The sequence below is a fragment of the Toxotes jaculatrix genome, chromosome 1, assembly GCF_017976425.1.
Source record: "Toxotes jaculatrix isolate fToxJac2 chromosome 1, fToxJac2.pri, whole genome shotgun sequence".
NCBI lineage: Eukaryota > Metazoa > Chordata > Actinopteri > Toxotidae > Toxotes > Toxotes jaculatrix.
In genome coordinates this window covers 840,949-857,572 of record NC_054394.1, presented here as the reverse complement: position 1 = coordinate 857,572, position 16,624 = coordinate 840,949, and the positions used below count along the sequence as shown (strand labels likewise).

Below are 16,624 nucleotides of genomic sequence, written 5' to 3'. Positions count from 1 at the left end.
GTTGCAGTATGACTAGATAGTTAATTTTTCTCATATTCAACACAAGTCACTACAGCCTCTCTCTATTCCAAGCACAAGTAACTCCATGATCCAACTGTGTTGATTTTTCCGTTGGTTTTTAATGAGACATTTATTGAGTTTATTTCATACTAAACTTATTTAAACCTCCATTTTGAGAGAAGATTTGGGGTTTTTCAACTGTCAGCAGATCTGGGATGTAAAGCCTTCCCTAAATAAGTAACTTTTACTGCCGGACATACCTTGAGATAACTAAAATGATGTGTCGTTCTTAGAAGAGGTCACAAACAAATCCAGCATTTTGCTTTATTAAGGGATTAATTATAATTATTTCACCATGTTTAAAAAGCTAAGTCTGTCTGGGGCAAAAAAACAGAAAATAATGTCATCTTACATAAACCACATTTGTTTTTAAGTAATAATTTCCACTTTCAGTGGAAGCTGAGTTTGGCAATATGTTTATTGAGCAGTATTCCATTTTACTGCTACCTTCCCACCTATATAAGTTCAAGCACTTCTGTTTTCCCACGGGCATTTTCTCGGTCGGCAGCTGCTGTCCTATAACCAGCCATGATCCTCCAGACTGCTGTTCTCACTCTGCTCCTCTGCTCTGTCCACAGTTTCACTCTACAGGTAAGCATCAGCACACACTTTACATTAATATGGACAGGCAGACTTAATTTATTCCTTGTCACACTGATCAGTGTGATAAATTCAGATATTTTACTCTCCCAAGTTAAATTTTTCTTCAAAGAGATAAAATAATCAGCAGTGAAAAGAAACATTACATTAATACAGATTTATTTTTAGGTTTTTCTTTTCTTTTTTGGCTTAATTGTGGGGAAATTGATGTGGAAATTGCATTAGAATCTAATCCCATGCAGGGGTGCAAACACTAGAAAGAAGAAATACTGGTTCACATCATGCTCCCACATTCTTCTCTGCGTGTTTACCTCTGTAGGACCTGCACTTTACCACAGTAGATTGTAATTAAAGCAAGATCTCTGCTGGAAGTAAACTTTCTATCTGAACATAACATCGCCATGGTTCCACATCCATTCAACTATATTTAACCAGATTTTTTAAAACTCTCTTTCTTCTTACAGGCTTCTTCTGAAAGGAGTGACGAATCCTCAGGTAAGATGTGGCTACATTTCATCCAGTAAAATGAAAGTTTTACATTATTCAACTGATACATGAACAAAGTGTTTCTGTTCCACAGGCAACACTGCTGAGGATGACGACCTCAGTGTCTCCACACTGTTAGAGAAGGCCAATGCTAATCTTGGTATGTTCACATCCATTGCATGTCCACCAACATATGTACAGTAATTGAGGACAAGAAAAACATCATCTAACCTTAAACACAGAGCTGTAAAAACATCAAACTTACAGTGTGGAAGAGCTTGTATTTGACCTGCCCGTATAGTCGAAGAAAATGCAAATGCGGTACATTAAAAATCATAGACCTTCCTGATGTTGTTTTGCAGGAAAGAACTTGGATGAGCCTCTGGTGATGTATGGAGACATAGCAGTGGCAACGGGTCTTCAGAACGCTGATCCCTGCACAGCACGAGGCTGTCTGTGGCCTAAATCCCCAGATGGCAATGTCTACGTACCGTACCGCATCTCTTCCCAGTACTGTAAGTCTCAACAAGCATGCAGGATGTTTATTTAGCGTCAGTATCTGTGAATTGAGTTTGTAAATTAGAGTCCACCAATATCACATGAGCACTTTTTGACAGCAGTAATAGAAGGCTGGCGATGGCAGTAAATAATGGCCTAGTAATAGCAGTACCTGTTGTGGTACTAGTCACTGTATAATGAAAGTAGTGGTTGCAGTGATAGTTATAGTAATAATATTAGTACTGGCAGTAGTATTCATAGGATGCAAGTATTAGTAATAATATTAGTAGTGGCAGTAACAAATGCAACTCACTAAGCTCCTAACAAATATTTCTAACTGTTAAGCCCAAAGAGAGAGAGACACCATCATCAGAGGTCTGCAGTCATTTGCCCGATCCACCTGCATCCGCTTCACTCCCTTAAACAGACAGAGGGACTTTGTGGACATCCACTCTCGTTCAGGGTATGGATCACATATGCTCCATATGCGTACAATGCACTCAGAGACCCTATTTACACCCCAAGCTGGCTGATTTCTCATCAAACACGGTGTCTCAGGTCAAGGGAAGAAACGTGACGTATTCTTAAGGGGTTGCTGGCATGGTTTGTACTTTCATTTGATGCTCTTTTTTAGGTGTTACTCATATGTCGGGCGTCGGGGTAATGGCCAGATACTGTCTTTGAATCGTCAGGGCTGTGTCTACGAATCAACCATCCAACATGAGCTCCTCCACGCCCTGGGCTTCGACCATGAACAGACACGGTCTGACAGGGATGAGCATGTTCGCATCCTTTTGCAGAACGTAATTCCTGGTGGGTTGCATTACAGACACAGTCTTCACCAACAATTTGGAAAAGGGTTTCATTATATAGAGCACAGATGAAACTTTAAGTATATAAAGAAGAAGAAGAAGAAGAAGAAGAAGAAAATAAGGAAATACAAATCTAATTTCAGCAGGGATATAGTAGCTGGGGATGTGAATTATGGGCTTATCAATAACTCTACAATAAACAGTACATGTACAGAGATAGTGACATACTGCATATGGTTTCCTGCAGATATAAGCATTCATTATTTTTTCACTACGTGCAGGAGAGGAGCATAATTTCATGAAGATTCAGACCAACAACCTTGGTACTCCGTATGACTACAACTCCGTCATGCACTATTCAAGGTAGCGTCTCAGTTTTCCCATTGAACTTAGTAATAATACAGTACATAGGAGAAGTTACTGGACATTGCAGTGATTCTTTTTCTCGATGCTGGCCACAAAGAGATCCTTTCCTAATGCAAGTCCAAAGAGACAATAAACAGTTCACAGTCCTCATTCACAATTTATTAGAAAGCTCAGCTGAGGCTAACATGAGGTTTTGAGCATTCAGAGTTGGACAGTTCAAACGGTTATCTTCCAAAGCTACACTGTTTGCTTGCTTGCTTACACTTACAATCTCTTGATGGCCAACATGAATAGAATCCAGTAACTATTTAAATGTACAGATGGGCATGTAAAGTCTGTTTGAAGACAGATTTGAAAAAATATGAACCTAGTGTTTTACATATATGACATGACCTTACAAAGTTGTTGTAGTGAACGTGTTGTCTGTTTACAGATCCAGCAGACAGCAGCAACATTGGCATTCTAATGTTCAATATTCACTCCCCTTGTAACTCATGGTCTCAGTCTCATCCAGCTCTTGAGAGAAATTTGTGGCTCTTGGATTTAGATGTGAGGTTTGTGGTGCCTGGTGTACAGTTTAAACCTCTCACCAACTCATCAACAATTGCTTTGCACCATAGGTTTGCTTTCTCCAAGAACTGCCAGCCAACCATCGTTCCCATCCCTGACGAAAATGTCCCCATCGGCAGGGCCACTCAGATGAGTCCTAATGACATCCTTCGGGTGAACCTCCTTTACAAATGCAGTATGTACTTTTGTACACATCCAACCTGCCCTTCCCTCCCACCCACACCCAACTAATTAACTACATACTATTTCACTCTCATCTGTCTTCCTACCTACCTAGCTGGCTACCTGCTAGCCTACTCACCTACTGATAATACTCTCTTGTACTATCTTCCTACTGACAAAATGCACATAATAGTGAACACAGACCTAGACAGATCTTTTTGAATTCTTTGCAGATTCAACTGCTTACGGACGTCCCCTGGCACCCATGCAAAGACACCATTTCCTTGAGTAATGACAGTAAGTAAGTTTGGATGTTTTTCTCTAACGTGCTCTATAGACACCATCATCAGTGTGGTTTAAAGTAAATCTAACAGCATAATCACAGTTAGTGTCACCATTAACATGCTTACACTATGGTTTCTTAAATAACAGATATGTAACTTAAGAACTCCAAATGTCTTACTGTGTGTGCATGCCTATGTGTACTCTGAGGACCAGTCAGAGTTTTAAACCAGTGCAGTAAGGACATTTTGGGAAGGTGAGGACATTTTGGCTTGTCCACACTTTCTCACACACCTTCAAAGGGCTCTTTGAGGGTTCAGACCTGGTGTTAGGCTTCTGGTTAGAATCAGGTTTAGGTTAGGGTTAGGGTAAGGGGCTAGGGAATGTATTATACCATTGACTGTCCTCACAAAGATTGAAGTGTAAACATGCGTGTGGTCACTTACACATATGTATTCAATGTTTTTAACATCAGATCTCTTTTTCCAACAGGAAATAAAGAGGGAGAGGAGGAAGATCGAAACAGCTTTTCATCTCCAAACAAGACCAGACATGAATCTTGCGCTTAATGAACATGCTTTAATGAAATTCTGAATTTGATTAAATGAACGTTTGTTCTGTCCTAACGAGAAATGAAAAGCAGCAGCTCTCCAATGATATCATCACAGATTTATGCTTACATGAAAAAACTGCTTACAAGCTTAGAAACACAGTATTCCGTATACTGAAAATGAATAAAAAGATATATATACATTTATTAAGCTCGTCATCTTGTTTCAGTGTGCTACTACCCATACAAGGAAAAGATATGTGACTAAAAGTTGTGCCAGGAGCTACCTCAAAAATCAGCATTCATCCAGAAGCAGAACTCAGAGTGAACCTCTGCGGGTGATCAGCAATGTTCACATTTTCCATCATTCTCACATAGTTGGCCTTCATGAACAGGGAACTAGTGTTGCTGCTGGGTAAACATACACAGGTGATCAAATGTAGCACTGATAAGCCTTTTTCTGGCCTTGCTCTGAATGGCACACACACACACACTGTGGGAACAACTCACTTCTCAAAAGATATACCTAAATAATGGTAAATATTACATCTTTGGAAAGAGCCTGTAAGGGACCAAGCTGGCAAGCATGAGGAACACAGGTGAATTTCTTCAAAAAGAGGGTTTTATTTACCCAAAAAAAAGATGCAAAGAAAGATTTTAACCAAGATATAACAAACTTGGATCCATAAAAGAGGTCAACTTAACAGAACTATACTGAAAAAAATACAAACTCAAGTAACTGAACAGACCAACCGGCAAACAAAGACAAACAGACCTACAAACTGAACAACAAAGGACACATATATAATGGTTGATCAGGCCATTATCCTAACAAAAAGGGGGATTTACAAACAACAAACATGGCAACAAACTCAACAACAGAAAACAAAACCAGATAATCAGCCTGTCAGTAAAGAATATCTTTAACTACTAACTAAACAATCTAAATCAAAGACTAACAGTCTAAAGAAATAATTAACTATACAAACTAAATCCCTAATTTCTCCCCATGATGTGGCATCCACTTGGTCCAGCCCAATTTGGCCGCTCCCTCTATGTAATGGCTGCACTTCTGGGGGCGGCCCCTTTTGAACCCAGCCTCACAGGACGCCACAGCAACACCAGCAGCACCAGCACTCTCTGCACTGGTAACTCAAACAAAACTGAATTAGAATGAACCAGTTAAACAAAGAAAAGAGTACAAAAGTTAACTAAATATGGGTGCTACAAATAGAACCAATTGTACTGTCAAAAAAGGATAAATAAAGTGTGTGTATTGTACTAAACAAATCTTTAAACAATCTTTTGATACTTCCATGCGTATCCTACAGGGTTCCTACACATTTGAAATTTCAAAATTCCATACTTTTTCCAGACCCTAATTTCCAGACTTCTCTGTAAAAAAAAAAAAAAAAAAATCAAATAATTTGTGACATTTGAGTAAATAGATGTGTATCATGTAAATAAATTATGGAATTTATTGTTTGTTTTCATTATTCTGAATATATGACATTATGTCACCAAATAATTTCCAGAAGATTATAGCTAGGTAATGTAGCTCATAGAAATAAATAAAGATCAAACCCAGAAATATTCAAATCACAACCGCCGCCTCCCCCATGTTGGAGATTTCAAACGATTTCACACGAAGTCTGCATTTAGCTTTCTTTATCCATTTGGGATCCTTCTCAAACCAGTCTTTATATTTGGGATTTATGAGCCAGTCGTCAGAGAATTTACATTTACCCATAACGAGTTCTGTCAACGATCATAAACAGGCATTTTGAATAGCTCGCTCACGGTGTGGACATCACCCGTCTGTCGAAGCAGCAGTGAAACTTGATGACACCTCGGTGGGCCAGTGGGTTGGAGGAGGATAAGAGTAGAGGGCTGGGCATTCAACTTGTCAGTCTGCCCAAATGTTTTCTGGGATGCGTAGCCATGGATCTGTCTTATGAACGCATAGCTGTTTTATAGAGTCTATGACGCATAGCCTACTGTGTGCTCTCACACAAACATTTTAGCTGCGCTGCTAAGGGCCTTAAAAACAGATCGATCCATTTATTTTCTTAGATATTCATAATTTTATGTTTTAGAAAATAGAGCAGTGGTAATAGTCTTGGAAACATGAATATTTTTCCATACAACAGTTTCCATTTTCCGTACTACAATAATTTATAAAATCAAAATCCATACTTGCGTAGGAACCCTGATCCTAGTAGAACAACATCCTACTTGTGGATAAACATATATACACTACAAAATGATTTTATTGTCCTGGCATTTTGTTTAAATAATTATTAAATTATTAAACTTCTTTTAATTCATTCATTTGCATTAATTTGCAGCAATTGTTGATGCAAATTTTATGCTGTCATTGTTATTTATAAGTGCATTTATGTTCATGTGTCACCTGTAAAGCGTCCATACCGTATGTAAACACCAGATGGCGGTACCATTATAATCAGGTTAAATATGGGCGCTAGCTGCTCCTCAGACGCAAGAAGAAAGAGAAGAGCTTTCTGTCTCCCCTGGCTCTCCAAAAACATGCAGCCAAGTATTGCTGGGATCAGGGCTCACCCTCCTCTCCTCCCTTTGATGTACATTAAAGCCCTGATCCAGGTAAGACAGAGCAGCTGTGCATGTTAATGCTGACAAGATGATACTGGTCCAGGAGCTGCTTAAGGCACTGTTAGCTCGCTTTTGTAAACAGTGTATAACTAGTGATGGCTGATCGAGGCTTTGTTGAAGCTTTGACACCTGATTCAAAAAATGGTTCACTACCGAGGCTTCAATGAGACACTGCTCGAGTAGGACATCTAGTGGTCAATAAAATGAAGTGCAACCAAGATGTGTCATTTATTGGTTCATGGATTGTTTGGGATTTGATTCGCCATGCACATTCTTGTTCGAATACACTACATGTTTGTGTGGTTTCAAGTTGACACAATAAAATACATATATTAAATATATATATTAAATACATATATTAAATATATATATTAAATATATATATTAAATAAATAGACTATATTATTTGACACGTCTGATAGTTGTAGGAAACAGCGATATACTTGGCCTGATATCTTATCTAAATAGTCCATAGCTTAAAAGATGTTGAATACTGGGTGTTCAGTCCCCAGATGGCAAATGTGATCTCATTCCAAATGTCTAATTCATGAGCTAAATAACATGCAGCTCTGACGGGAATCAAACCCACACTACATTGTTGCAAGATAACTAAACCAATGACAGGGTTTCGATACCGAATGAAGCAGTGAAGTGGTTCATACGTCATAAATCACGTGATTTTTTCCAAACCAAAACACACATTATCATGGAGCAAGGTAAATGGTACTTTTCTGTTTGACGGCACCAGATGATAATGTGGTTTCAAGTGTATTAATAATAATAATAATAATAATAATAGAAGGCCATGTTTGTTATTTGGCATGGCTGATTGTAACCCTATATAATCTTCACTTGTATTTTGTGTTATGAAACATTGAAATGGTGCTGGTGCATTCATGAGATGTGCTCTACAAATAGTGAGTAGTAGAGTGATGTAATTTTCACATGGTACTGGTGCAAATACAGATTATGTCATGTTATGTTGGGCTTCGTTGGTAAAGAGGTTTATGTGTACATGGGTAAAGAGGGTGTGCTTGAAACAGGGCAGTTTGCTCAAAGAACAGGGCAGTGGGTGTGCTTGTGTAACTGTTTATGAGTTTTTATTAAGAAATAACAGTTTTTCTACAGTTTTTGGACTCAATCAGTTTCTTCTTTTACAAACTATTTCCCCAGCCTTGAAAAAAACCCGTAGGACTATATATCTACATACCTATCTATATAACTCTCCATCTATATCTAATTTATATATAATATATCTATGGCTATATCTACACTGATTCTCCAAAAATACGTTATCAACACTGCTACTACTACTAACACCTAACAACCGCAACAAACCAACCTACTCTGCAAAGAAAAATTCAAATGACCGCCAGTATATAGAGCTATCCTTTCCCTTAACACACTCGATCCCGTCACGTGATTCACATGACAAACCGAACCAATCAGGTGATTCGTATGACGTCCGAAGCACTCACCTGCTTTGAACGTCACTCAAGTGCTTCAAACCTCAGTACTCACGTGACCAAACCACACCTCGGCACATTGGTTCGACACAACTGCTTCATGAGCTACCGCGCATGTGTTGGAGCCTTGGGTGTCAGAGGACCATCACTATGTATAACTCAACTAGCTTGTAGCGTTAAGCGGAAAGTATCAAAATCCATTCAAAATAACGAAGTTTAATGTTGGCCCGCTTACCAGTAAACGAATATGCGGTGTAGTACGTGACCCCAGACATTTCATGTATCAATGTCTGGGCTCTTTAATTCAGCATATATCTAATACACATAGCAGCAAAAGTTCCGGTGATAATGTCAACTACATTATTGGTCCGTCTCTTGTCCCTGTGACCTTCTGCAGAGCTAACAGATCGACAGAGGACGCCATTGTCACATCACTCCACACCACCACCTCCCACCTGGAACAGCAGGAGAGCTAATACAATACTCCCAGACAGACTGACATAAAAACTACTGGATATTGGACCTTTCACCACCTGCTGCTGGATCAGAATATTTCTCTCTGACCGTGCACAGAGAGTCAGAGTAGGTCCCCATCTCTCCACAGCCCTCAGCCTCAACACTGGCTCACCACAAGGTTGTGTGCTTAGTCCCCTACTGTACACTCCATATAGCACCCACCCAGACTAGGCCGTCATTAAATTTGCCAATGATACTACCGTAGTGGGGCTCATCTCTGGTGGAAATGAGACGACATACAGGTCCAGAGGCTGGTGGGGTGGTGTGCGGACTACAAATTGGTCCTCAACACCTCCAAGACCAAAGGACTGATTATCAATTTCAGGAGGAGGAAGTCCGACCTGCAGCCCATCAGCATCAACAGGGAATGTGTGGAGAGGGCGCCCAGCTTTAAGTTCCTAGGAGTACACATAGATGCAGAGCTCCAGTGGAGCTCTAACACCTCGGAGGTTGTGAAGAAGGCCCAGCAACGTCTCCACTTTCTGAGGATTCTCAGGAGGACCAATCTGAAGAGGGAGCTGCTAACTGTCTTCTACCGCTGCTCCATTGAGAGTGTGCTGACATGTTGCATCTCTGTGTGGTTCCCGAGCTGCACCATAGCACACAAGTAGGCACTACATAGGGTCACTAACACCGCCCAGAAAATCATTGGCCATCCCCTTCCATCCCTGAAGGACCTCTACAACACCCGCTGTCTCAAGAGGGCACGCAGCATCTTGAGGGACTGCCCACACCCAGGACACCGGGTGTTTAAACTGCTGCCCTCTGGCGATAGATTCAGGGCGCTGAGGGCACAAACAAACAGACTCAGGGACAGCTTTTACAACAGGGCAATAGCCCTAATTAATGCAAACACCTAACCTTACCTCATCTGACGAGCCACCTTTATGACAGCAGGCCATGTGCAATAAACAATGTTCACTGTGTCTGTATATATTATGTACACACTGTATAATTCTATCCTGGACATATTTATTTATTTATCTTTTGTTATGTATATGCGGGTTGGAATGTTTGTGTGCTTGTGTTTTTTCCCTCTGCCTCCTGTGGGAGGTTCCCTCCTGTTTGAGTAAAGAGGCGTGTTTTCCTGCTGACTGGAGGCTGACACACCTGCACCTCATTTCCGGTGATCACTCCTTTTAAGCCGGAGCAGGGCTTCACTTCGACGCTGGATTGTCCTACCTTCAGTGGTAACTCTCTCGCCGTCAAGCAGACTGTTCTTAAGAGTTTCTAGTGAACTAACCTTGTGCTCAGTCAAGTGACTTCTGCTCTCTGCTGTTCTCTCTTTCAGTGTGAAACTCCTCAGTGCTCAGGATCGCTCCTCCAGCCAGTAAACTGCCCGCCACGCCATTTTGCCTCCACTCCTATCAGTCCTGAAAGTTTTTTGGACTCGCTTTGTGTTACCCTTATTAAATTTACTTTTTTTTCTCTGCCATCAGCCTGTGGTCTGCTTCTGGGTCCTCTAAAGAAAGAAACACTCTAACCTAACAGAACAATCCAGCCAGTATGGACCCAGCTGACCCAGACGCCATTACTAAAGCTCTCAGCGCCCAGGGAATCATCGTGGGAAGACATGATTCACAGATCCAGGAAATGGTGGACACTCTTCGAGGCCTATCCCACAGCATGGCTCGCATGCAGGCTCAACTTAATCACCTCACTCCTGGCTTATCAGGCCCTGAAGGAACTCCACCAGCCCCAAGCTCTTCCCTGGCTGTCGGACCCACAATTTCTACCCCACGTGAGCCTTTTGTTCCCGCTCCCGAGCCTTATGCTGGTGATTTAGGTTCGTGCAGTCGTTTTCTTTTTCAATGTTCCATTGTGTTTGATCAGCAGCCCTCCTCTTACTTCTCAGATAAAGCTAAGGTTGGCTATGTGGTAAATCTGCTCTGGGGTAAAGCTAGTGACTGGGCTACTGCACTTTGGCAAATTAATTCACCTGTTCTTCAATCTTTTGATTCTTTCATATCTGAAATGCGTAAGGTGTTTGATCATCCTGTCCAGGGCCAGGAGGCGGTTAAACGCCTTCTAGGTCTTCACCAGGGCTCGCAGTCAGTTGCGGCCTTTTCTGTAGACTTCCGCATCCTAGCTGCTGAGTCGGGCTGGGATAGCCTAGCCCTTAAAGGAATTTTTTACAAGGCCCTAGCTGAAAAAATTAAGGACGAGCTCTCCCTTAGGGATGAACCCGAATCCCTAGATTCTTTAATCTCCTTGGCCATTAAGATAGACAACAGACTCAGAGAAAGACAGAGGGAAAGAGGGACTCTGATGCCGAAGTTAGCCCAGCCAGCTAGTGCCAATCCACCTCTTCCTCCCTCTCCTTACTCGCCTCCGCCAGTTGCTCTGCCCTCGGTTGCCGAGGAGCCCATGCAGCTTGGTCGGGCCAAGCTCTCCCCAGCTGAGAGGCTTCGGAGAATGCAGGGTAAGTTGTGTCTGTACTGTGGGCTGTCTGGTCACTTTCTGGCATCCTGCCCAAAAGCCTCGGCTCACCAATAAATGAGGGAGCTTTGGTGAGCCGAACCCCCTCCCTCCCCCCTTCACCCGACACCCCCAAACAGCTGACCATCCCAGGCTCTTTGCTACTGCCTCAGTTGTCTCTGCCACTCTCAGTCCTAATTGACTCTGGAGCTGATGAGAATTTTATTGATGTTGAGTTTGCCTCCCAAGCTAACCTAACTTTCGAGCCTCTAGCAACCACTAGGATAGTTAATGCTTTGGATGGTAGACTACTAGCCTCAGTAACTCACCAAACCACTCCAGTAACTTTGTTATTGTCTGGAAACCATCGTGAGACTCTCCCCCTGCTCGTGATTACCTCTCCATCCTTCCCCCTGGTCCTTGGTCTCCCCTGGTTAAAGACTCACAACCCCAACATCGACTGGTCTACCTGTTCCATAACCAGTTGGAGCCCCTTCTGTCTTGCTAATTGCCTCCATTCTGCCAGCCCTTTTCTTCAATCACCTGCACCAACCATCTCTGAAATCCCAGACCTCTCCTCTGTCCCCTCAGACTACCATGACCTAGCTCCAGCTTTCAGCAAGGCTAAGGCCACCTCTCTTCCCCCACATAGGCCCTATGACTGCCCCATTGACCTCCTCCCTGGTGCTTCTCTCCCTACCAGCAGATTGTACAATCTCTCTCGTCCCGAGAGAGAGGCTATGGAAAAATATATCAGCGAATCTCTGGCCGCCGGCCTGATCAGACCCTCCTCCTCTCCTCTCGGCGCTGGATTCTTTTTTGTAGAAAAGAAAGACAAGACCCTCCGACCGTGCATTGACTTCCGTGGGCTAAATGACATCACCATCAAAAACAAGTACCCCCTTCCTCTCATCGACCCAGCCTTCGAGCCATTTCATCAAGCTACCATCTTTAGCAAACTGGACCTGAGAAACGCCTACCACCTTGTCCGCATCAGGGAAGGAGATGAGTGGAAGACTGCTTTCAACACCCCCCTTGGTCACTTCGAGTACCTTGTAATGCCATTCGGTTTAACCAACGCCCCAGCAGTTTTCCAAGCGATGATAAATAACGTCCTCCGGGATATGCTAAACCGATTCATCTTTGTTTATCTCGACGACATCCTCATCTTCTCTCGTTCACTTCCTGAACACATCCAACATGTTCGCCAAGTCCTCCAACGCCTACTGGAAAACCAGCTCTTCGTGAAAGCAGAGAAGTGTGAATTCCATGTCTCCAAGGTCAGTTTTCTAGGTTTCATCATTTCTCCAGGACAACTTCATCCAGATCCCTCCAAAATAAAAGCAGTAACTAACTGGCCCACTCCCTCCACTCGTAAAAAACTACAACAGTTCTTAGGCTTTGCCAACTTCTATCGCAGGTTCATACGCAATTACAGTAAGGTAGCAGCACCCCTCACCAGTCTAACCTCCATTGCTAAGCCCTTCCTCTGGACCCCTGTGGCTGACACAGCATTCACCCAGTTAAAGTCTCTGTTCACTAGTGCTCCTATCCTATCTCACCCTGATCCCTCTCTCCAGTTCATTGTTGAGGTAGACGCTTCTGAGATGGGTGTCGGAGCAGTCCTTTCTCAACGAAGCCCTGTGGATCAAAAAATTCACCCTTGTGCTTTCTTCTCCCGACGTTTGACCCCGGCTGAAAGAAACTACGACGTGGGAAACCGTGAGCTGTTGGCAGTAGTACTAGCACTCCAAGAATGGCGGCACTGGCTGGAGGGAAGTGAGCAACCGTTTTTGGTATGGACTGACCACAAAAATTTAGCTTACCTTCGCTCTGCTAAGCGACTCAACCCTCGCCAAGCCCGTTGGGCCCTGTTTCTGAGCAGGTTTGTGTTCACCCTCACCTACCGTCCTGGCTCTCATAACACCAAGCCTGATGCTCTGTCTCGGCAATTCTCTCCAGACACCTCACCATCTGAGCCAGCCAATATCCTTCCTCCCTCGTGCATAGTTGGAGCTGCATTGTGGGATATCGAAACCAGGGTCAAGGAGGCCCTAAAAGATCATCCTGCACCCAACAACTGCCCTGAGAACCGACTGTTTGTTCCCAGTAACCTTCGCTCCCAAGTCCTCCAATGGATACACACCGCTAAATTCAGCTGTCACCCTGGCATTCGTCGGACCCTCCACCTTCTTCAGCAACGCTTTTGGTGGCCCAGGATGGCCCTAGACACCCAGGAATATGTTAATGCTTGCTCTGTCTGTGCCCGTGGCAAATCCTCTCACCGTGCCCCTGCTGGTCTCCTCAAACCCCTTCCTATTCCTCACCGTCCTTGGTCGCATATTGCTGTGGATTTTGTCTCTGGTCTCCCCCCTTCCCAAGGTAACACAGTTATTCTTACTGTAGTCGATCGTTTTTCTAAAAGTGTCCATTTCATTCCCCTCCCTAAGCTCCCTGCAGCATTGGAAACAGCCAATCTTCTAACTGAACACGTCTTCCGCCTCCATGGTCTACCTGCAGACATTGTGTCAGACCGAGGTCCCCAGTTCACCTCTCAGGTTTGGACCGCCTTTTGCAAAGCTCTTGGTGCAACTCCCAGTTTGTCCTCAGGTTATCATCCTCAGTCCAACGGCCAGACAGAGCGCGCCAACCAGAGCCTGGAGACAGCTCTCCGCTGCGTAGCAGCACGGAACCCAGCCTCCTGGAGCACGCAGCTAGCCTGGGTGGAATATGCACACAACTCACTCTCGAACTCCGCTACAGGTATGTCCCCATTCATGGCTGCTAACGGTTTTCAACCTCCCCTTTTCCCCAGTCAGGAAGAGGACTCAGCAGTTCCCTCTGTTCAAGCCCACCTCCGCAGATGCCATGGAGTCTGGCGTGCTGTCAGAGCAGCTTTGGTTCGTTCATCTACACGCAGCCAGCGGATGGCCAACAGACTACGCCGCCCGGCGCCAGACTATCAGCCGGGTCAAAAGGTGTGGCTCTCCTCCCGTGATCTTCCCCTACAGGTTCCATCCCGCAAGCTGGCTCCTCGTTATATTGGACCGTATGTTGTTGATAAAATTATCAACCCCTCCTCTGTTCGTCTAAGGCTGCCTCCCTCTCTACGGATCCACCCTACCTTCCACGTCTCCCTCCTCAAGCCATTCACCTCTAGTGAGCTTTGCCCCCCCTCCGACTCCCCTCCTCCCCCCCTGCTCATTGATGGACACCCAGCATTCTTGGTTAAGGAGGTGCTGGACGTTCGGCGCCGGGGTCGGGGCTACCAATACCTGGTTGATTGGGAGGGGTATGGTCCGGAGGAGCGCTCCTGGATCCCTCGCAAGCTCATTTTGGATGATGTTCTGCTGAGAGACTTTTATTCCAAGCATCCTGATAAGCCTGGTCGGACGCCAGGGGGCGTCCGTTAGAGGGGGGGGTACTGTTATGTATATGCGGGTTGGAATGTTTGTGTGCTTGTGTTTTTTCCCTCTGCCTCCTGTGGGAGGTTCCCTCCTGTTTGAGTAAAGAGGCGTGTTTTCCTGCTGACTGGAGACTGACACACCTGCACCTCATTTCCGGTGATCACTCCTTTTAAGCCGGAGCAGGGCTTCACTTCGACGCTGGATTGTCCTACCTTCAGTGGTAACTCTCTCGCCGTCAAGCAGACTGTTCTTAAGAGTTTCTAGTGAACTAACCTTGTGCTCAGTCAAGTGACTTCTGCTCTCTGCTGTTCTCTCTTTCAGTGTGAAACTCCTCAGTGCTCAGGATCGCTCCTCCAGCCAGTAAACTGCCCGCCACGCCATTTTGCTTCCACTCCTATCAGTCCTGAAAGTTTTTTGGACTCGCTTTGTGTTACCCTTATTAAATTTACTTTTTTTTCTCTGCCATCAGCCTGTGGTCTGCTTCTGGGTCCTCTAAAGAAAGAAACACTCTAACCTAACATCTTTTGCTGTACTGTGATTTGTATGCCTTCTTTTGCACTAATGTGGGACAGTATCTCAGTTTTGTTGTACTTTTGTACAAAGTATGATTGTGCAATGGCAATAAAGATTTATCTTATCTAATGAAAATGTTGAAAAATGCCTGTCCCTGCAGTGTTAAGGAAAGTCATAAAATATTCCTGGACCTGCCCCTTTAACTGATTCCACATCAAAATTCAGTTCAGTACATTTCTGTACATTTTCATAATCCTGCTGACAAATAAACAAGCAAACAAAAAGACAAACATAACCCCTTTGGTGGAGATAACAAGACAGTAAATGTCAAGCAGCTATAGATTTTCTGTTGTTTCAAGTGTCACATCAATAAATAAAACATGCATAACTCTTGTTTAAAAAGGCTTGTAGATCACAAGAGCAAAATGGAGACAGAATGTGAATTAAAGAGAACAACATATGCAATTCTGAGACTTTCCACTAGCACTTAACTCAATACACATGTCAAAACACACAACCACAACATCTCTATTTAGAAATGTCTTGGTCTCCTTCTTGCAGTATGATGAGAAGTTGTTGCAGCAGAGTGGATCGCATAAGGTCAGTGTTACAGAGCTGATGCACTGTCTTAAGAACACTGGCCATAAATGAAATATTTAAAGGTTATTTTAAGTATTTATTATTATTTTTTAAATAACTGTATATGAGAAGGTGACTGCTATTAACTGTTACTGGTGATTTTCTTTTTTTTTCTTTCTTTTTTCAGATTTTACTTGAATTACATATATTTGTGTGTATGTATATGAAATAGTACTTTGTTTGTTTCTTAATTTTTTGCATTTGTATTTTGATGCAAATGCAATTGCTTGTGTTCCTGTTTTTGAAAGTTTTTGCAAGACTGTGTGTGTAGACCAAACATATTGCAACTGTGCGCACATTTTGGGGAAGTTGTTGTACATGTGAAAAAGATTTATAATGACAATAAAAGGAATTCTATTCTATTCAACTATAGAAATATATACCTCAATTATACAAATTATAGATATAAGCTCCCAGTTTCTAACATGAGAGTTTGACCCTAAGAGGAGGTCATATTTATTGTGAAATCATTCAGGGTTTTGTTGAATTTACTTTCAGTGCAAGATTACATACATCACTGATGTAATATGACAAACACATTAATGGGGTGCAGGTTACTTTCTTTATAACATTAACAAAGTGTTAAAGGGTTCTTATGGCAATCCTGTTCAGTTGTTCTTAAATGGAAAAGTCTGCTGCTTTTTTTCC

The 16,624-nt window shown here is 43.1% G+C and overlaps 1 protein-coding gene across 1 annotated transcript; it reads left to right on the top strand.

The window, feature by feature from the left end:
* The first annotated feature begins 547 nt into the window (after positions 1 to 547).
* LOC121179051 (low choriolytic enzyme-like) lies at positions 548 to 4,589 on the top strand. The gene is made up of 10 exons (XM_041033678.1): positions 548 to 651; positions 1,125 to 1,155; positions 1,241 to 1,306; positions 1,509 to 1,661; positions 1,990 to 2,107; positions 2,279 to 2,457; positions 2,738 to 2,819; positions 3,443 to 3,567; positions 3,788 to 3,851; positions 4,329 to 4,589. Exons 1-9 carry the CDS (start codon positions 589 to 591, stop codon positions 3,844 to 3,846), a joined length of 876 nt encoding a protein of 291 aa, XP_040889612.1. The 5' UTR covers positions 548 to 588; the 3' UTR covers positions 3,847 to 3,851; positions 4,329 to 4,589.
* The last annotated feature ends 12,035 nt before the right edge of the window (positions 4,590 to 16,624 follow it).